The sequence below is a fragment of the Nomascus leucogenys genome, chromosome 1a (genome assembly GCF_006542625.1).
Source record: "Nomascus leucogenys isolate Asia chromosome 1a, Asia_NLE_v1, whole genome shotgun sequence".
In the NCBI taxonomy this organism is placed as follows: domain Eukaryota; kingdom Metazoa; phylum Chordata; class Mammalia; order Primates; family Hylobatidae; genus Nomascus; species Nomascus leucogenys.
The window spans coordinates 67,754,520-67,772,592 of record NC_044381.1 but is presented as its reverse complement, the minus strand read 5'-3'; the positions used below and the strand labels follow the sequence as shown (position 1 = coordinate 67,772,592).

Here is an 18,073-nt window from a genome sequence, read left to right as displayed (position 1 = left end):
CAAACAGCACAAAACAGGCCAGGTGTGGTGGCTCACGCCTACAATCCCAGTACTTTGGGAGGCCAAGGCAGGTGAATTACCTCAGGTCATGAATTTGAGACCAGCCTGACCAACATGGTGAAACCCCCTCTCTACTAAAAATACAAACAACTAGCCAGGCATGGTGGCGCATGTCTGTAATCCCAGCTATTCAAGAGGGTGGGGCAGGAGAATCACTTGAACCTGGGAGGCAAAGGTTGCACTGAGCCAAGATGGCACCATTGCACTCCAGCCTGGGCGACAAGAGCGAGATTCCACCTCAAAAACAAAACAAAACAAAACAAACCAAGTGAGTAGGGTAATAGGTTAGCTGAGATGCAGTCAGAATTCAGGTTTACTTAACAGATCACAAATCCTGTTTCAGGGGAGGAGAAACAACATTAAGGGATTTGAAAACCTCTTCCATCACTTACTGGTGAGGTGACCTTGAGCAAGCTACTCACCTTCTCTAAGCCTCGATTTCCTCATCTGTGAAATGGAAAGAAAAGCAGAACTTGTCCCACAGAGCTGATGAGAAGATTAAATGAGGTAATGCGCATTATGAGCTTTGCCAGAGTCCTTGGAAAATGCTACTTGCCATTTGGATGAATCTGAAAGTGGTATGCCACCACAGTAGGCCCTGCTTTGAAACATAGTGGATATTAACCTGGATTTGTTTATCTCATATCTTTCTGTGATGGTCACCAGAAAGGACCTCATAGACGCCCCAAGCTGCAGGAAGCATGACAGACCCAGGGCTCCAGATAGCCCTGCAGAGGCCATGCCTCCGGGAGGATGCTCCCACCAATGACTGAGCAGAGTACCCTGGACTCCTGACAGCAGATGCACCCCAGAACTGCCCAGTGGCGCTGCTGGATCTTCCCGGGACTACAGGGCTGTCTGAGATATGCCCTTCTACCCTTCCCTGTCTCTCTCCTTCACTCTAGGTCACACTGGCATCACAGTCTGATGCTCTCTCTAGCTAGCACTCCCTATTTTTTCCTCCCACAAGCACTTACCCCAATAAAAAATCTTAACGTGTTTAATCCTGCTTTAGCTTCTGCTTCTCTGAAGACCCGAACTAACACACTTTCTCATGTTTTTTTGTATTTCCAACAGTGGGAAACTTACACTTGTCCTATGAGTTCTGGACTGTTTGTTCAGCTATTTACAAACGCCATTTCGTTACAGCAGTCGTGGGGAAGCAGTGGATGAGAGGCAGGAATAATATAGGCCATTGTGAGTAAGGCTGCTATAAACATGTGAGCCACTGAAATCTGATACTTTTTCAGGGATCCATAGTTTCTGGTTCTTTCTGGTCAAGAGAGGCTAAAGGAAAGGTTTTTAAAGATACTAATTTTCTTAGTCAAGTAACTTAACCTCTCAAGGCCTCAGTGTCCTAGACTAGCACAGAACAAGCAGATGAAACAAAGTTTATATCAGAATGTCAACTGAAAAAGTATCATTTACCATAAATGGAAGATAATTGTATTAAATTCTAGTTAGATGCTAAAACTTCAAGAACTTTTAGAGTCTGGATCTGCATTCTGTTAAAAATATAGATGAAAAAATGCTAACATGTTAACACAAAAGACTTTCCAGAAAGACTTAAAGAAAAGTGAAAAGGGAATAACTGTCTTGCAGTGTAATTTATTGTCGTCTAAGACTGGGTCTATGGAGCACCCTAAATCACCTGGTTCCATCATGTTCTTTTTAACATGGAGATGGATGGTTTTTCCCCATACTCTATATATTAAGCATTCTATAGCTCATGATTTTTCTGCATAGAGAATTGTTCAAGTCGGGGGTGCAGGCTCACCGACTGGATAGTGAATCAAGAAAATAGTGTGTTCATTAGTTCATCATTACCCTGAGTTTCTAACAAGAATTTAGTACAGGAAAGTAGACAGCAGAGCTGGGAGTCATCTATTTGAAACTGTCTTAAGCAAAACTAAGAAACCGAGTAAGCTTGCTTTTGGTGTCTTTCATCCCTTCTTTTGTGCCCCCTAATTATTCACTCCCCAGTGCCCAGACATTATGATGCCTTCTGCTCAGAGAACTTTTTGGGAGGAAGACCTACTCAGACCTGGTATTCCCTCATCCCAGGCTCTACCCTATTTTTCATCCAGCTGTTAAAGCTGAGTGACTAATTTCACACTTATGTACGAATGACCCATAACTGGCTTAATGCTGTGACCATCTTGGGGGTATTCGAAGCTGATAAACACTTTTTTAAGTTATATAATAATCAAACAACCTTATCTTTCTGCTTTATTTCAAATTTTACCCCACAAGCCTTACTTATTTTTAAGATCAATGATTTTGACGGGCTCTCCTTCCCACTCTTAATTCAGGGTATTTCTGGCCCCATCCAGATCCAAACTCTAATGCTCATCTCTTCTATAAATACTGTCCTTTGCAGGTCATCGGTATTGCGAGAATTGCATAAGGCCCAATTCACTCTCTGCCCCAAAGGCTCAAGTCCAAACTTCAGAATCTGGGAGGACAAGGATTCAGGAAATTTTGTCAGACCTATGAGCTTTGAACTTTCACTTTTATGGTGAGGATCACATTTGGTCTGAATCAATTAATCCATTATCCCCCCCACCACCACCACCACCACCATGTGTGAATTCAAAATAATCAACTTTGGTTTATTATAAAAAGCAAAATATATTAATATAAGTATACTAAGATTTTTCTAGAAAACTTGGCCGGGTGCGGTGGCTCACGCCTGTAATCTCAGCACGTTGGGAGACTGAGGAGGGCGGATCACAAGGTCAGGAGATCGAGACCATCCTGGCTAACACGGTGAAACCCCCTCTCTACTAAAAATACAAAAAATTAGCTGGGCGTGGTGGCGGGCGCCCTTAGTCCCAGCTACTCGGGAGGCTGAGGCGGGAGAATGGCGTGAACCCGGGAGGCAGAGCTTGCAGTGAGCCGAGATTGCGCCACTGCACTCCAGCCTGGGCAACAGAGTGAGACTCCATCTCAAAAAAAAAAAAAAAAAAAGGAAAAGAAAAAGGAAAAAGAAAACTTAATTCTGGCAATGGACTGTTTCTAAAATAATATATTAATACTACTTAATGAGGAAGAAAAAAACCGCTGACATCCTAAAATGCCAAGTGTTTGCCTTTGCCAAGGTTTAAGCACACATAAACACGCATATTCAAATACCACCCAAAGGAGGTGCAAAGATCAGCCTGTACCGCACAGTAACACAGACTGGGTTGTTTTTTGTAAAGAAGGCAACTAGTCCAGTGAGTAATCCCTTCATTTTCCACACACATACCCTTCTGTTTTCTCCCCCTCCTCCCCCCACACCCTCCACTGCAGTTAAAACGTAATTCGAAGAAGAAGCCTAAGGTAAAAGCCCCTGCCGCATAATGAGCCTAGAGCTTCACCTCACCTACTCTGATTCTTAGTAACCTACCTCTAAGGATGAGCGACAGGGTGCTACGGGCAGGGCGAACTTTGATCCAGGAGTTAAGAAACCTGAACCCTGGAGTCCTCAAAAAAATGAATGAAAACAACAGAGGCGCCCTGAGGATCCAAGCTGGGGCGGTGCCAAGGGCTGGCAAGGGAGGTTGGGACAACAGAAGTCAAACGTGCCATCCTTCCAGATCCCGGCACTTGTGGCGGAAGCCACTCCAGGTGAGAAATCTTAACAGTCATAATGGCATAACAAATAAACATCGGCAAAACAGCAGACTGACAACGACGTGCTTCCCTACACAGACGTCCTCCTGTCTCCACACTCTAGAGGGGAGAGGCGGGACAAATGCTGTCTCCGCCGATTTTGGAAATCCGGAAGGGAGCCTCCAAGCTCAGGTCCCGGGCTGGCAGGGGTCTCGCTGGCGCTTGGACCTGGGCTCCCACCCCCGAGCCCACCGCGGCCTCAGAGCCCGGGAGGGGCCGGGCACTTCCTCTGCCCTCCGGCCTGGGGCAGGGGCCGGGACGCGGTGGGAGTGCAGCGGGGACGGCACCGCCCGAGGGGGCGGGCCCCAAACTTTCGTGCGCGTTGAAAGCTGCTGGCGCGGCGTGGCGGACTCCACCCCTGCCCGGCAGCCCAGCGCCTCTGGCCGCACATCCAGCTCTCTGCGCAGCCCGCCGCGCAGCCCGCCGCCCCAGCCATGGCGAAGCCCCTGACGGACCAGGAGAAGCGGCGGCAGATCAGCATCCGCGGCATTGTGGGCGTGGAGAACGTGGCAGAGCTGAAGAAGAGCTTCAACCGGCACCTGCACTTCACGCTGGTCAAGGACCGCAACGTGGCCACCACCCGCGACTACTTCTTCGCGCTGGCGCACACGGTGCGCGACCACCTGGTGGGGCGCTGGATCCGCACGCAGCAGCACTACTACGACAAATGCCCCAAGGTAACCGGGGGCGGGCGGGGCAGGGTCCAGCCCGGAGTCGGAGTCTCCGGCCGCGGCCGGGCGGGACGAGATGGAGAACCCCTCAGAGTGGTCCCTTGCACCCCGTCCTTGCCCCGAAGTCCAGAGGAGACGTGTCTAGGCTGTGGGCGGGCAGCCTGGGGGACAGATTCGGCCTTCCCACCGACGCCGCACTCATGTCTCCGAGGTGCCACCAGCCAGTGTCCCTTCCAAACCACTGTGCCGTCCGCCCCTGGAAACCTCCAGGTGGGCAGAAGTCCAGGACCCTCTCGCCTGTCCACTTCACAAACTTTTTTGGAACTTTGACTCTGAGCATTTAATCAAGCGGTGACGGGGGCCTCTTGTCCTGTATGCCGGACACTGTTCTCTGCCCTGGACACTCAGCCCTAAACAAAAGGGACAAATATCTTGCCTTGCTGGAGCTTGGTATTTTGGGAGGGGAGACAAATGCCGAGCTGAGAAAAGGTCGAAAGTCTCAGGCCTCTCGGAGTGGCTAAGTGTGGTGCAGAGAAGGGGCAGGGTCCTGCTCCAAGCGTAGAGCTCCGCCCACGCATTCTCCTGAGTCGGGTGTGTAGCTCCTGGGCTTCCGTGAGTCCTGCGCAAAGAAGGCCCAGGGCCAGGCAATACCCTGAACTCGTACTCCCGGGAGACCCACACTCCGCCCACCCTTAGCCCCTCCACCCCCGAGGCCTGCCCCCAGAGCTGCTGAGGAAGGCTAGTCAGGGACCACCTCCATCCACGGCGTGGGGGCGGGACCCGAGACCTCCTTAGGGTGATTTTGGACCTACAGAGGGACAATATCTCTGCCTGACAGTTTGCGAAGAGGGCGAGAGGCAGTGGGGAAGGACTGGGGAGGACATGGCAGGGAGAGGGATTGTGTGCAGACTGGAGTGAGGGCGGGTGTGAGTCTGTATTGGGAGAGGAAACTGGAGAAGCCAGGTGGAGACATATTGGAAAGAATAAAAGATTGGGATACATCCCAGGGGCAGTGGGAAATATATAAAAACATTTATTAGAACTTTTTAATTATGTAAAGGTGTGAAGAAAAAACAACGGTCTATAATCCCAGTGCCCAAGAAACCCCGTAGGAATTTTTAAGAAAGGAAATGAATGTAAATTGTCATAGTAAGAAATTGCAAGGCCGGGCGCAGTGGCTCACGCTTGTAATCCCAGCACTTTGGGAGGCCGAGGCGGGCGGATCACGAGGTCAGGAGATCCACACCACGGTGAAACCCCGTCTCTACTAAAATACAAAAAAATTAGCCGGGCGTGGTGGCGGGTGCCTGTAGTCCCAGCTACTCGGAGAGGCTGAGGCAGGAGAATGGCGTGAACCTGGGAGGCGGAGCTTGCTGTGAGCGGAGATTGCACCACTGCACTCCAGCCTGGGTGACAGAGCGAGACTCCGTCTCAAAAAAAAAAAAAAAAAAAAAAAAAAGAAAGAAATTGCAACTGTAACAGCTTTCAAATGGAAAGTAACTCTTCACCCCAAAGTAGCAACTGCTAAAATGTACCCTTAAAATTTTAAATGCATCTTAGAAAACACTTTATGTATACATATATTTACTGTTTCGTTGTTTTGTTTTGTTTTGTTTGAGACAGAGTCTCACTCTCGCCCAGGCTAGAGTGCAGTGGCGCCATCTTGGCTCACTGCATCCTTCGCCTCCAGGGTTGAAGCGATTCTCCTGCCTCAGCCTCTCGAGTAGCTGGGACTACAGGACGCTACCACTACACCTGGCTAAGTTTGTATTTTTAGTAGAGACAAGGTTTCACCATGTTGGCCAGGCTGCTCTCAAACTCCTTGCCTCAAATGATCCTCCTTCCTTGGCCTCCCACAGTGCTGGGATTACAGGTGTGAGCCACCACACCCGGCCACTATCTTTTAAAAATTTATTCACACAAAGGGAATGCTACTAAGTACACCATACTGCGCCTCTCGTTAAAAATTATTTTTAACAATTTTAAGCGGAAGGGTGGGACACTGAGCATATATTAGAAACACACACTCATGCCTCTGTAGCATTTAGCATCACAGAGCACCAGAGAGTCTTGTATGTTTTTCCTTCAGTGGCTTATGCTGTGCTTTATGGTTTTCTTGGTTCTCTGGCCAGTTTCTTCACTGGGCTCTCCTTTTCTGCGTGAGTGCAGGTATAAGCCAGGAATTCTGACGTGTATAAACCAGCTATTCTGATAGCAATACACTGGGGATACAACAATGAACATGTTTCATTCCACACGTGTTCATCAAATATCTACTCCATCACAGTCGTCTGTCTATACAGGATGGTTCCTGCCCTCGTAAAGTAGAGCCAGTAGGTGTTCCAAGCTCCTCTCTCACCTCTCTTGCTCTCTAATAACTGTGCAGATGAATCCCAAATATGGATCCCTAGTCTGAATTCCTTTTCTAACTCTATGCATACATTTCTGAGTGTTTAGCGAACATACCTAGATATCTTCCTATTTCCTCAAACTCAGCACGTTAAAAACTCAAACCATTATTTCTCCCAATCCTGCCCCATCTTCTGTGTTTTGTTTTGTTTTGTTTTGTTTTGAGACAGAGTCTCGCTCTGTCACCCAGGTTGAAGTGCAATGGTGCAATCTTGGCTCACTGCAACTTCCGCCTCTCGGGTTCAAGCGATTCTCCTGCCTCAGCCTCCCAAGCAGCTGGGATTACAGGTGCATGCCACGATGCCCAGCTACTTTTTGTATTTTTAGTAGAGGCAGGATTCCACCATGTTGGACAGGCTGGTCTCAAACTCCTGACCTGGTGATCCACCCACCTCAGCCTCCCAAAGTGCTAGGATTACAGGCATGAGCCACCACGCCTGGCCTCTGTGTTTTTTATTTTCATGGCATTGTCATCTTGACAATCCAGACACAAACCAACTGTTTGCCAATTTCTGTTGATTTCTACAGGTTCCCTTGAATGACCTGCTCTCCTCCATTCTTCCTGCCTTGGTGAGGCTCTAGCTACCCATTTGTTGCAGCTGACTTCTACGTGGTTATTTTGTTTTCCAGAAGTGGTAAAACTGGCAGCCTGAGGCTGAATAAGGATAGCATGTCTGCTATGCTTTGTTTTGTTGGCCAAGACATTTTTCAGGAGTTTAATTTTTAGCGCCTGTGGGCAGGACTTGCACACTCCATTTCTTAGCCCAGTACTCTTCTTTGTTTTATGTGACCTCAATTACACATGTATTTTCTCTGCCTAGCTCCTGAAGGCATTTGAGTATATGATCCCATCTCATTCTGTGCATTGTAGTCTGCTCAAGCTTCCTAAAGCAACACATCTTGCCTCTGCTCAGTTATCATTGGCTCCTCTTGCCTGCCGTAGTCCTTAAGCAAATATTCAAAAGCCCTTCTCAGTCCAGGTGGGCCTGTTCTTCCCTTGTTATCTTCCATTACCTCCTGTACCCACCTTGCGCTCCCAATAAACCAATCCCCACTGCTGGGCTCCCAATTCACTTGCAGTGTCCTTCCTAACACATTTCTATGCTCAACTTTTGCCTGTCCTGCAAGTCTCAGGTTTATTGGCAGGTGTTCCAGAGGTCTTCCCAGAAGTACCCAGGCCTCTGACTAATGCTGGGGATAAAAATAAAACACACATTTTAAAAATATTTGTTATATCTTCTTTATTTTATTTTACAGGCCTTTTGAAAATATCTACTTTTTACATAAAATACTAGTAATCATAGTACATGCATGTAATTTATAAAGGATATTGGAGATGCTCATATATTTTACTATCAGGCATATATAACAAATATTTAGAGACCATTAAGTAAGAGGATGGCCAAGATCTATTTTTTGAGGTCTTATATATTCCCAAATATAAGGAGAGATTACCTCTAAAAAGTTATTTGTGAGAAAACAGGGAATCACCTTACATTCCTGTCCTTATAAAGTCTGTCATGCAAGGAAGTATTTTCTCATTTACTTTATTTTGAGCAACCACATATTTCTCAAGACTTTGAAATATTTTTAAAAAGACTTAAGTTCGTGCTGATGTGGAATCATTAAAAAGGAGGCAAATTTAATACAGATATAGTCATTATTCCTGGGGGTATAACCTCACAATTGCAAGTGTGGAATATATACTATATAAACAAGCTTTTTGTAGATTACTTAAAAAGGCAAAACATCATGGTTATAGAGATAACAAAAATATACACAGGGAAGGACTTTTTTTAAACTGGGTGATACTATGCAAATGGGTATTTGTGGCTTAAGATACTATTTCCTGTGACAGCAGTCATCATGTACTAGAGCACCAGCCATTGCCTATGTCTGCCCCAGAGAAGGTACTTTTATCCAGTCATTTGAAGGTATCTAATAGCTGGTGAGGGTTCTAGTAACAGCATTATAGACATTCAAACAACTTGGATGAAAATGAAGATGATGTGTTCTGGAAAGCAGTCTTAGGTGGCCCGTTAGGTCATGGATGTTGACCATTTGTTATGAAATTTAGAACTCAATTGTTCATAAAAGGAAAATGGGAAAGAATGAAATTTCCAAGTTGACGTTTTCAAATAATATTTTGTTTTAAATATTTATGTGTAACTAGTATGTTAAATATGATAATAGGACTTTATTATACTGAATTCTATTCACAATTTTTTTTTTGATTGGCCAAATTATTATTTTTTCTTTTCTTACTTCTTATCTTATGGAAATCGGGCAATCCCTAAAATTTGAGGTAACTATATTGGTGCATTTACAGATTTTTGCTGTTTTGTTTTGTGTCTCGTAGAGAAGAGAGGATAAATGATATGGAGAATAAGATATTGTAAAAGGGGGCAATGAAGTTACTCACTGGTGCTATTTTATTTTTTTAATTAGTAAACTGTGCTTGTATATAAAGAAGGTTTTCAGCAGGTCTGACCTTTGTACCTCTCACCTTCAACTCTGATGATATTTGCCTGACTTTTACCATGTCAAAGGCAAATAATGTCTAAGTCAATAGAGAAATTTCCAATTTCAATAAGAACAAACACCGATAAACCTTAGGTAGTCTCCTTGTTCATAAGTTGCCAGTAAATGGACTTCATAGAAAAATTTGATTCTAAAATTAATTGTAGGCCAGGTGCTTGGCTCACGCCTGTAATCCCAGCACTTTGGGAGGCCAAGGCAGGCAGATCACCTGAGGTCAGGAGTTCAAGACCAGGCTGGCCAACATGGCAAAACCTCGTTTCTACTAAAAATACAAAAATTAGCTGGGCATGGTGGCAGGTGCCTGTAGTCCCAGCTACTCAGGAGGCTGAGGGAGAATTGCTTGAACTAGGAGACAGAGGTTGCAGTGAGCCGAGATCATGCCACTGCACTCCAGCCTGGCCGACAGAGGGAGACTCTGTCTCAATCAATCCATCCATCCATCAATAAATAAATAAATAAATAAATAAATAAATAAAACTGTAAAATTTCTTACAGTAATCAGCCAAGGAGGAATATTTTCTAGACATGGGGTATGTGGGAGTTAATCTTCGTGTTTCTTGGATGACTTGAGATAGTCATAGCCAACCCACCTTACCAGCACCCACCAAGGTGCCCTATAAATATTTTATTAATGAATGGTGAGCTATGGCTGTCTGACTTCTGTTTGTCCAAAACCTATGCTTTATTCATGAGGCTCATGATCAGGAGAGGGAAAAAACACAAAACATTGAATCTACTTAGTTAGAGGAGTTTGCTTTTTTTCTCCCCGGGGATAAAAGATACTGAATTACTTTGCCAAAAATAGTGCTTTGCCAAAACCTGTTGTCAGTAATACTTTTACTTAGTCCTTCATACATCTCTATAGGAATGTTAGTGGAAAGGAGTCACCATCCCAGACCCCAAGAGAGGGTTCTTGGGTCCCGCACAAGAATTTGAGGCAAATCCACAGAGTAAAGTGAAAGCAAGTTTATTAAGAAAGTAAAGGGGCCGGGCGCAGTGGCTCACGCCTCTAATCCCAGCACTTTGGGAGGCCGAGGTGGGCGGATCACCTGAGGTCAGGAGTTCGAGACCAGCCTGACCAACATGGAGAAATCCCATCTCTACTAAAAATACAAAAATTAGCTGGGCATGGTGGCGCATGCCTGTAGTCCCAGCTCCTCGAGAGGCTGAGGCAGGACAATCTTTTGAACCCAGGAGGTGGAGGTTGCAGTGAGCTGATATTGGACCATTGCACTTTAGCCTGGTGACGGAGTAAGACTTTGTCTTTAAAAAAGAAAAGAAAAGAAGATTTTGAAATATTTTTAAATATCTTAAGTCCATGCTAATTTGGAATCATTAAAAAGGAGGCAAAGGAAACCTTTTATCAGCAAGGTTTTTGTGACCTGTATCTTGTGCAGACCTCCTATTTCATCCTGTGACTTAGAATGCCAAACCTTCTGAGAATGCAGCCCAGTAGGTCTCAGCCTTATTTTACCCAGCTCCTATTCAAGATGGAGTCGCTTTGGTTCAAACACCTCTGACAGGAGTCTCATTTTAACCTGTGGCGACATAGTCCTGCCTATTTGTTTCTTATTGGTGACCTAACACATGACCTTGTGTTTTTATGTTAAGTAAGGTTGATCTCTTAGGGGAAACATTGTCTCTCTTTTCTTTATTTCAGAGGGTTTATTACCTCTCTCTGGAATTTTACATGGGCCGAACATTACAGAACACCATGATCAACCTCGGTCTGCAAAATGCCTGTGATGAGGCCATTTACCAGGTACATTGTTCCTAGATTTCTCTCATCCTGTCTCTTTAAATTTCATGTGCACTTCAGGAAACTTGGGGACATTGCACAAAAAAATAAAGTAAAATAAGAATGAAAAATCGCCTCTGTAGATGTGGCTATTACAAACTTTTAGAAATATACATCACTAGTAATCTCTCATTTAAGAGGAACAACCAGAAAAAGTTAGAGAACTTGTTATGATTCATGAGAATTTTCTTTTGGAGTCAAAGTCTTTGACAGCATTCCTCACAAATTACATTTCAGAAATTAGTGTCTGAACAAGCCTTTTAAAAGTACTTGAGTCTTCTGCTATCAGAATCACAAGCTTTACTTTGGGCTTCTATCTCATTTTTAAGAAATGATCAAACTTTGTTATTCATGTATCAAGGCAATTTGTGAAAATGATCAGCTTTAAAAATTCTGTTGTCATACTTTCTCTGTTGCTTAATGAGATGTAAAATACACTTCCTTCTTAAAGGAGGAGCTTGAAGTCTTAACCCTAATGTGCTAAGTTGTTTTCATGAATATATTTAACTTTTTCTTTCCTGAGCTTCAGGCACCTTCATACCCAAAACAGGTAGCCCTTAACCTTTTTGATGTGGTTGAAAGGAGAAATGTGTATTTGCAAAGACAAATTCTAAATGAGAGACTGTTCAAACTTTTCCTTTCCTTTGCCATGGGATTGTCCCCTCATGTGTCCTTCGCTCAAGAACAAATACATCTACAACCAGGTCATACCTAACTCACATACATGTGGGTTGGGTGGAGTATTTCCTGTGAAAGAACCCCTGCAGGTCCTCTCCATGTCCCTTCCCTCTCCTTCCCCTAATATCAACTGAAAATAACATCCTTCCCTTGGAGTAGCCTATAGCCAGGCAGCGTGACGTGATCCATGTCTACTTGCTCAAAATTTATATCATACTTTTTTTTTTTTGAGACAGAGTCTCGTTCTGTTACGCAAGCTGGAGTGCAGTGGCATGATCTCGGCTCCCTGCAACCTCCACCTGCCAGCCTCAGCCTCCTGAGGGTAGCTGGGATTACAGGCATGCACCACCTTGCCCAGCTCATTTCTGTATTTTTAGTAGAGATGGGATTTCGCCATTTTGGCCAAGCTGGTCTTGAACTCCTGACCTCGGGTGATCCACCCGCCTTGGCCTCCCAAACTGCTGGAATTACAAGTGTGAGTCACCGTGCCGGCCTATATCACACTTTAGACTGACGTTTTTAGAATTTAAAAATTCTGAGTGTTAGCACCAGCAGTTGGTCTACACAAGGAACCTAGTAAGCTCTAATCTGCAGAGAGCAAATTCGAAAGGCCCTTTAACACTGAACAGAAGCATAACCAAGATTGAACTCGTAAAATATACTTGTCAAGACCTATGTGAGAAAGCAACTTTTGGCATAAAGGTAGGGATCAAAACAGGTGGCTCCATGGAAACTGGGGCACAACTTCAAGCAGTGGTGCATCTTCCACATATGTCTTCAAATGTGCAAATTATTTTTCCATTTAAAGAAAATACCCAGTTTCATGGGTTGCCTAACTTCAGATAAGAACCCAATTGTTTCACAATAGGCCACCTTTAGCCATGCCTGGGCTAGATTAGCATCTAGTGAGCATGGAACAAGTCATTTGCCTGACCAACAATTCTTTCATTGTAAAATGAGCAATCCAATGTGATCTCCAGGGCGGCAGAGCTCTGTCACGAGTGCACAGTGGTGCTGTGGACTCTGCTGTGTGATCCCCAGCACTTTGGGGCAGGGAGCTGGCTGGCAATCAGTCCCATCCGTGCCCAAGTTCACAGACGCTATTTGGCTTCCCACAGCCTCTTATCCACCCCAGGGAGAAGTAAAGGATTTTAACCCATCCAGTTGGATTGCAGGACTGCGGTTTCCCTGCCTGCTGTCAGGACCCAGGTCTCCAGGGCAGTGACTCACTAACTGGTTTTGAGTTAACAACTTTTGACCCTACTGAGTAAATATGCTGTGGTCATGCAAAGATGAACTTTAGTCCATTCTGGAACGTCTGACCTCAGACCTTTTGGTCATTTTCAAAATCCCTCAGTCCAATTAATATCAGCTTGGTACTGGGCTGTTTCTGAGGTTTTAACCCTACTGTACACACACACACAAAATTTTTTTAATAATAGCTAACATTTATTGAGGGATATCTGCCCAAGAATAGTTCTAAATGCTTTGTTTGTATAATCTCATTTAATTCACGGCAATCATCAGTGAGGTAGGTACTGTTAGCCTCCACTTTTTTAAATAGGAAAATTGAGGCATAGTTAGTAGTTTGCCCAGGGTCATATAGGAAGTAACAGAGTCAATAATGGACTTTTAAAGCCTATACTCTTCTCCATGCTGCAGCTGCACCATCTCATACAGTTTGCCTTTGCAGTCAGTATCTGATGCCAGAACAAGCTGCAAGGGGGCTGGATTAGGTACACAGCTAAACCTGAATACCTTTACCCAGAGCTGTAGGAAATGGCTGTCCCTCCAAATGACCTGAATTTGTATCTGCTTCCAATATTGTTTTCCCTTCATTACCAGCTTGGATTGGATATAGAAGAGTTAGAAGAAATTGAAGAAGATGCTGGACTTGGCAATGGTGGTCTTGGGAGACTTGCTGGTAAGTGACATTGTGAATGTGTTATATTGTCTGGCCGATTGAAGACATCTCAGATGCCATGCATGACCATGCTTGGAAGAACGAGGCAGGCTTCCTAGAAGAAGTACAAGGTATGACCTGGTTGTAGATGTATTTGTTCTTGAGTTTGCACTTTGGTTTGATCAATTCTAGACAAATAGTAGAGATGGGAACTTGAACAAAAGAGACAATGCTTAAAACTCAGTTAACCAGATCCTTCCCATGCACTTAAGGGTATGTTAAATGTTAACACACTAAAAAATTTATTATGCCATGTTCTCACTCATAGGTGGGAATTGAACAGTGAGAACTCATGGACACAGGAAGGGGAACATCACACTCCAGGGACTGTTGTGGGGTGGGGGGAGGGGGGAGGGACATCATTAGGAGATATACCTAATGCTAAATGACGAGTTAATGGGTGCAGGAAATCAACATGGCACATGGATACATATGTAACAAACCTGCACATTGTGCACATGTACCTTAAAACCTAAAGTATAAAAAAAAAAAAATTTATTATGCCAGCACCCCCTTTGATCACTACCCCAGTTCTGTACTCCTCCCTATAGGGGGTCATAGGGAACAGTTTAGTATTTAGAATTCCATATCTTTTTTCTGCATATTCATTCACATTATATGTATATATGTAAACACACACATACACACATATATATACACACACATACACACACACGTAGATGCCTGGAATATATATCTTCCAGACCTTTTTTCTACATATTTACAAACACACACACACACACAGACGCACATATTCACAGAAAATATTTAATTTTTAAAAAACATAAATGTTATCACACTGTATGGCTTTAATACAATGTGATTTCTTTTTTAATTTGGAGATCTATCCAGGAAAGTACATCTAGGTCAAAAGTAGCACCTTTACTTCACTATTACTTGTTCAAAGCCTCTCAGTTCACATCCTTGTGTGGCGTGACCTAAGTTAAGTTGCTGTTGTTTTATTTTATTTTTTCAGTGGTAGACTCCAGGTCAGAGGCATGACCCCAGTTGGTCAACCATTGTCTTGCCTTGTGCACTTGACTGCTTGATTGACTAGTGGGCAATGATACACTAATATTATTGGTATGATTTTGTTAATAACGTCCTTTTTGTATGTGGATACAATTTGAGTTCTTTGCTTTTTTCAGGGAATAATTTTTCAGCAAATATAGAGGAAAGCACTAAAAATACAATACCAGCTCCATTAATTTAGAAAATACACATCTGTATAACCAAGTAATTCCACTTGATATCTACCCTAAAGAAGCACACACATAAGAAGACATGTGGGGAAAATAATTGTTACAGTGTAGTTTATAAAAGTACTACACTGATTGTCGAAGAATAAAATTGACCTAGATGTACTTTCCTAGATAGATCTCCAAATTAAAAGAGAAATCAAATTGCGTTAAAGCCATACAATGTGATACCATTTATGTGTTTTAAAAATTAAATATTTTCTGTGAATATATATATATATATATATGTGTGTCTGTGTGTGTGTGTGTGTGTTAATATATAGGAAAAATGTCTGGAAGATATATATTCCAGACATATATGTGTGTGTGTATGTGTGTGTGTATATGTGAGTGTGTGTGTGTATGTGTGTGTGTGTATATATATGTGTGTGTACATATGTATATAATGTGAATATGTAGAAAAAAAGGTCTGCAGTTTTAAATACTAAACTGTTCCCTATGACCCCCTGTAGGGAGGAGTGCAGAACTGGGGTAGCGATCAAAACGGATGCTGGCATAATCAATTTTTTTGTCTGTAACTTTTAATATTTTTAAGGAAGATGCATTAATGTATTATCTGTGAAATTTAAATTTAAAAATAAAAATGTACTACCACACATGTATCAGATTGTATTCTGTGAAAAATAATTATCTCCTCTCTTGTTCAAAAATCTTCTGATTTTGCATACACTCAAGTTACTAGAAAGCCATTTGCATCTGTCTCGTTTTTTTTCATCCTTAGTGCATTAGTCACAGTGTGCTTTAACATTACCATTAATAATGAACAAAACAAAATAAAACAATGCCTGTGGGATACTTGCCACCTTCCTGTGAAGTTAATTATCAGACAATTTAGTAGGCTTTCTATGGGACTGCAGGAAGGCCAGCAGCGCTGATGGAATGCACATCTAAGAATAAGAACCAGCCTGCCTACCTTTTATGTGAAGCCCGAGCCCTCAATCTTTGTTGGCTAGGTTAACTCTGTGTCTGACATTCATGACATCGCTCCTTGAGTTCACTGATGAAGTCGGAGTGAAGAGGCTGATGAAGCTGAGAATTCTCATTAGATGATCTCATCTAAGTTGGGACCCCTCTCTAAGGATAATCTGATCAGGACTCAGGAAAAGCCGCAGAGCCACAGCTCAAAGAGAACAGGAATGGGAGCAGAGCCAGGCCATATGTGAGCACAGGGACTGGTGATGTAAGAAAAACTTGAAAGCCTAGGCCATTTGTGTCTGTGGATCTCTGTTTTAAGGGCTGTACCACCAACCTCATTCAGTCCCTTTCTGTTTGATCTACAGCTTTTAATATTCTTGTCAGTTTTAACTCCTACTGTACACTTCCTCATTCTCTGTATATTTCTCAGCTTAAATTCCTGGGAGGTACAATCTGATTAGTGTAACGCCTTAGTTTGCACCCATCCACAAGACAGATCCTTACCCAGCCTGTTGGTTAACTGTTCTGGATCAGACACCCTGTCATGAAATAACAGAAAACCTAGCAAAAATGCTTCAGTCAACAAGGACATGTGTGATCACATAACAAGAACTCCAGAGGTTAGGCCATTCCAAGACTGGTTTATTCGGCAGCAGGAGTATAGCAGGATTCCAGGTCCCTGGGCCTTTTGTCTTTCCCCTCATGGAAAAAAGATAGTGGCAGCAAGGAAAATCTTTCCCAGAATTCTTCTATACCCAACAGACTTTCTAGCACCTCTCATCTGGTTGAATGTCATTTTATGCCCATGGAGAAGGAAACACAATTGCTGTTATTGGCTTAGCAGATTAGACCAATCGAGCAAGATTCACTTCCTGGTTCAGCCTCCCTGAAGCACATGATCATCTAATATCTGAACAACAGTGGAATTCCATTAGCCAGGAAGAAACAGAGCTGGCCACAGAATATCTTGTCAGTCAGTTGCTGGAAGGGTATGGGACACATAAGTTATATTCTCCTGGGACTGTCTTTTCCAATGGGGTGAGTCTTAGGGGAGGATAGAGACAGCTTCCCTTGGAAAAGGCAGTGTGGGGACAATAATCCACATTATCTCGTGCAGGTTGGCTTCCTTATCTGTTCTCAAATAAAATGTACACAGTAGTTATTTCAAGATGGTGAGGTCATAGATGACATTTTCTTCTTTATACATTTTTGCATTTTCTAACTTTTCTGTGGTATTAACTTTATAATTAGAAATGAGTTATTTTTAAAAATCAATACCCATTGTGCAGTAGTATCTGTGCTTTAGAATACAAATGTGGTTCTTCATATAGCAATGTTTTGTGGCTGCCATGTGTTTTAGGGAAAGACTGGAAAATTTGACTCAGCTTAATGACTCTATCTTTTGCCTGTGCTCTGTTGAATGTAGCCTGCTTCTTGGATTCCATGGCAACCCTGGGACTTGCAGCCTATGGATACGGCATTCGGTATGAATATGGGATTTTCAATCAGAAGATCCGAGATGGATGGCAGGTGTGTGAGCCATCTTTTTAAATTTTATCATTAAGGTACTTCTCTTTCATGGTGCTCTGGATGATTTATAATATATGGACCTTTAACATAGAGCTGTACTAATTTCTCTGGCATTTGGTTGGTATCAGTGAGTTCTATCTATCCATCTTCCCGCTTCAGAATGTATGTTGCCCAAGAACAGAGAGCCTTCCAGGATCACTCATCACCAGATCCATTGCACTGAGGGCGGTGGCTGACACACAAGGTGCTCTGGAAATATTTATCACTGACTGCCTGAATGTGGAGCACCTACAATGTGTGATGTTCCATTCTGTGCAGCAGTCATAATGGAGGAACACATCGTTGACTCATGATCTCAGCCAAGAACCGTTGATAATAGGAAGCACATTGCCATTTTGTACGTGAGAACACTGAGTCTCTGAGGAAGTAGAGTTACTCAGATCACACTGCTGGCCAATACATGTCTGTATCCCCAGATTCCCAGGACCACATTCAGTATTCTCTTCTACACTCAGTCTTGCCTTCCTTAATATGCCATGGTTACAAGATACAAGCCAAGTGTCCTGATTTTTTTATAAGATGAAATCAGACA

At 43.4% G+C, this 18,073-nt stretch overlaps 1 protein-coding gene across 1 annotated transcript in view; it reads left to right on the top strand.

Annotated features, from left to right (window-relative positions):
• The first annotated feature begins 4,024 nt into the window (after positions 1-4,024).
• Positions 4,025-18,073, top strand: part of PYGL (glycogen phosphorylase L) — a 39,904-nt gene continuing 25,855 nt past the window's right edge. The window contains exons 1-4 of the mRNA XM_003267673.3: positions 4,025-4,394; positions 10,999-11,100; positions 13,660-13,738; positions 17,378-17,481. Coding sequence (XP_003267721.1) covers positions 4,152-4,394; positions 10,999-11,100; positions 13,660-13,738; positions 17,378-17,481 — 528 coding nt within the window. The 5' untranslated portion in view covers positions 4,025-4,151. The remainder of the gene's footprint in view (positions 4,395-10,998; positions 11,101-13,659; positions 13,739-17,377; positions 17,482-18,073) is intronic.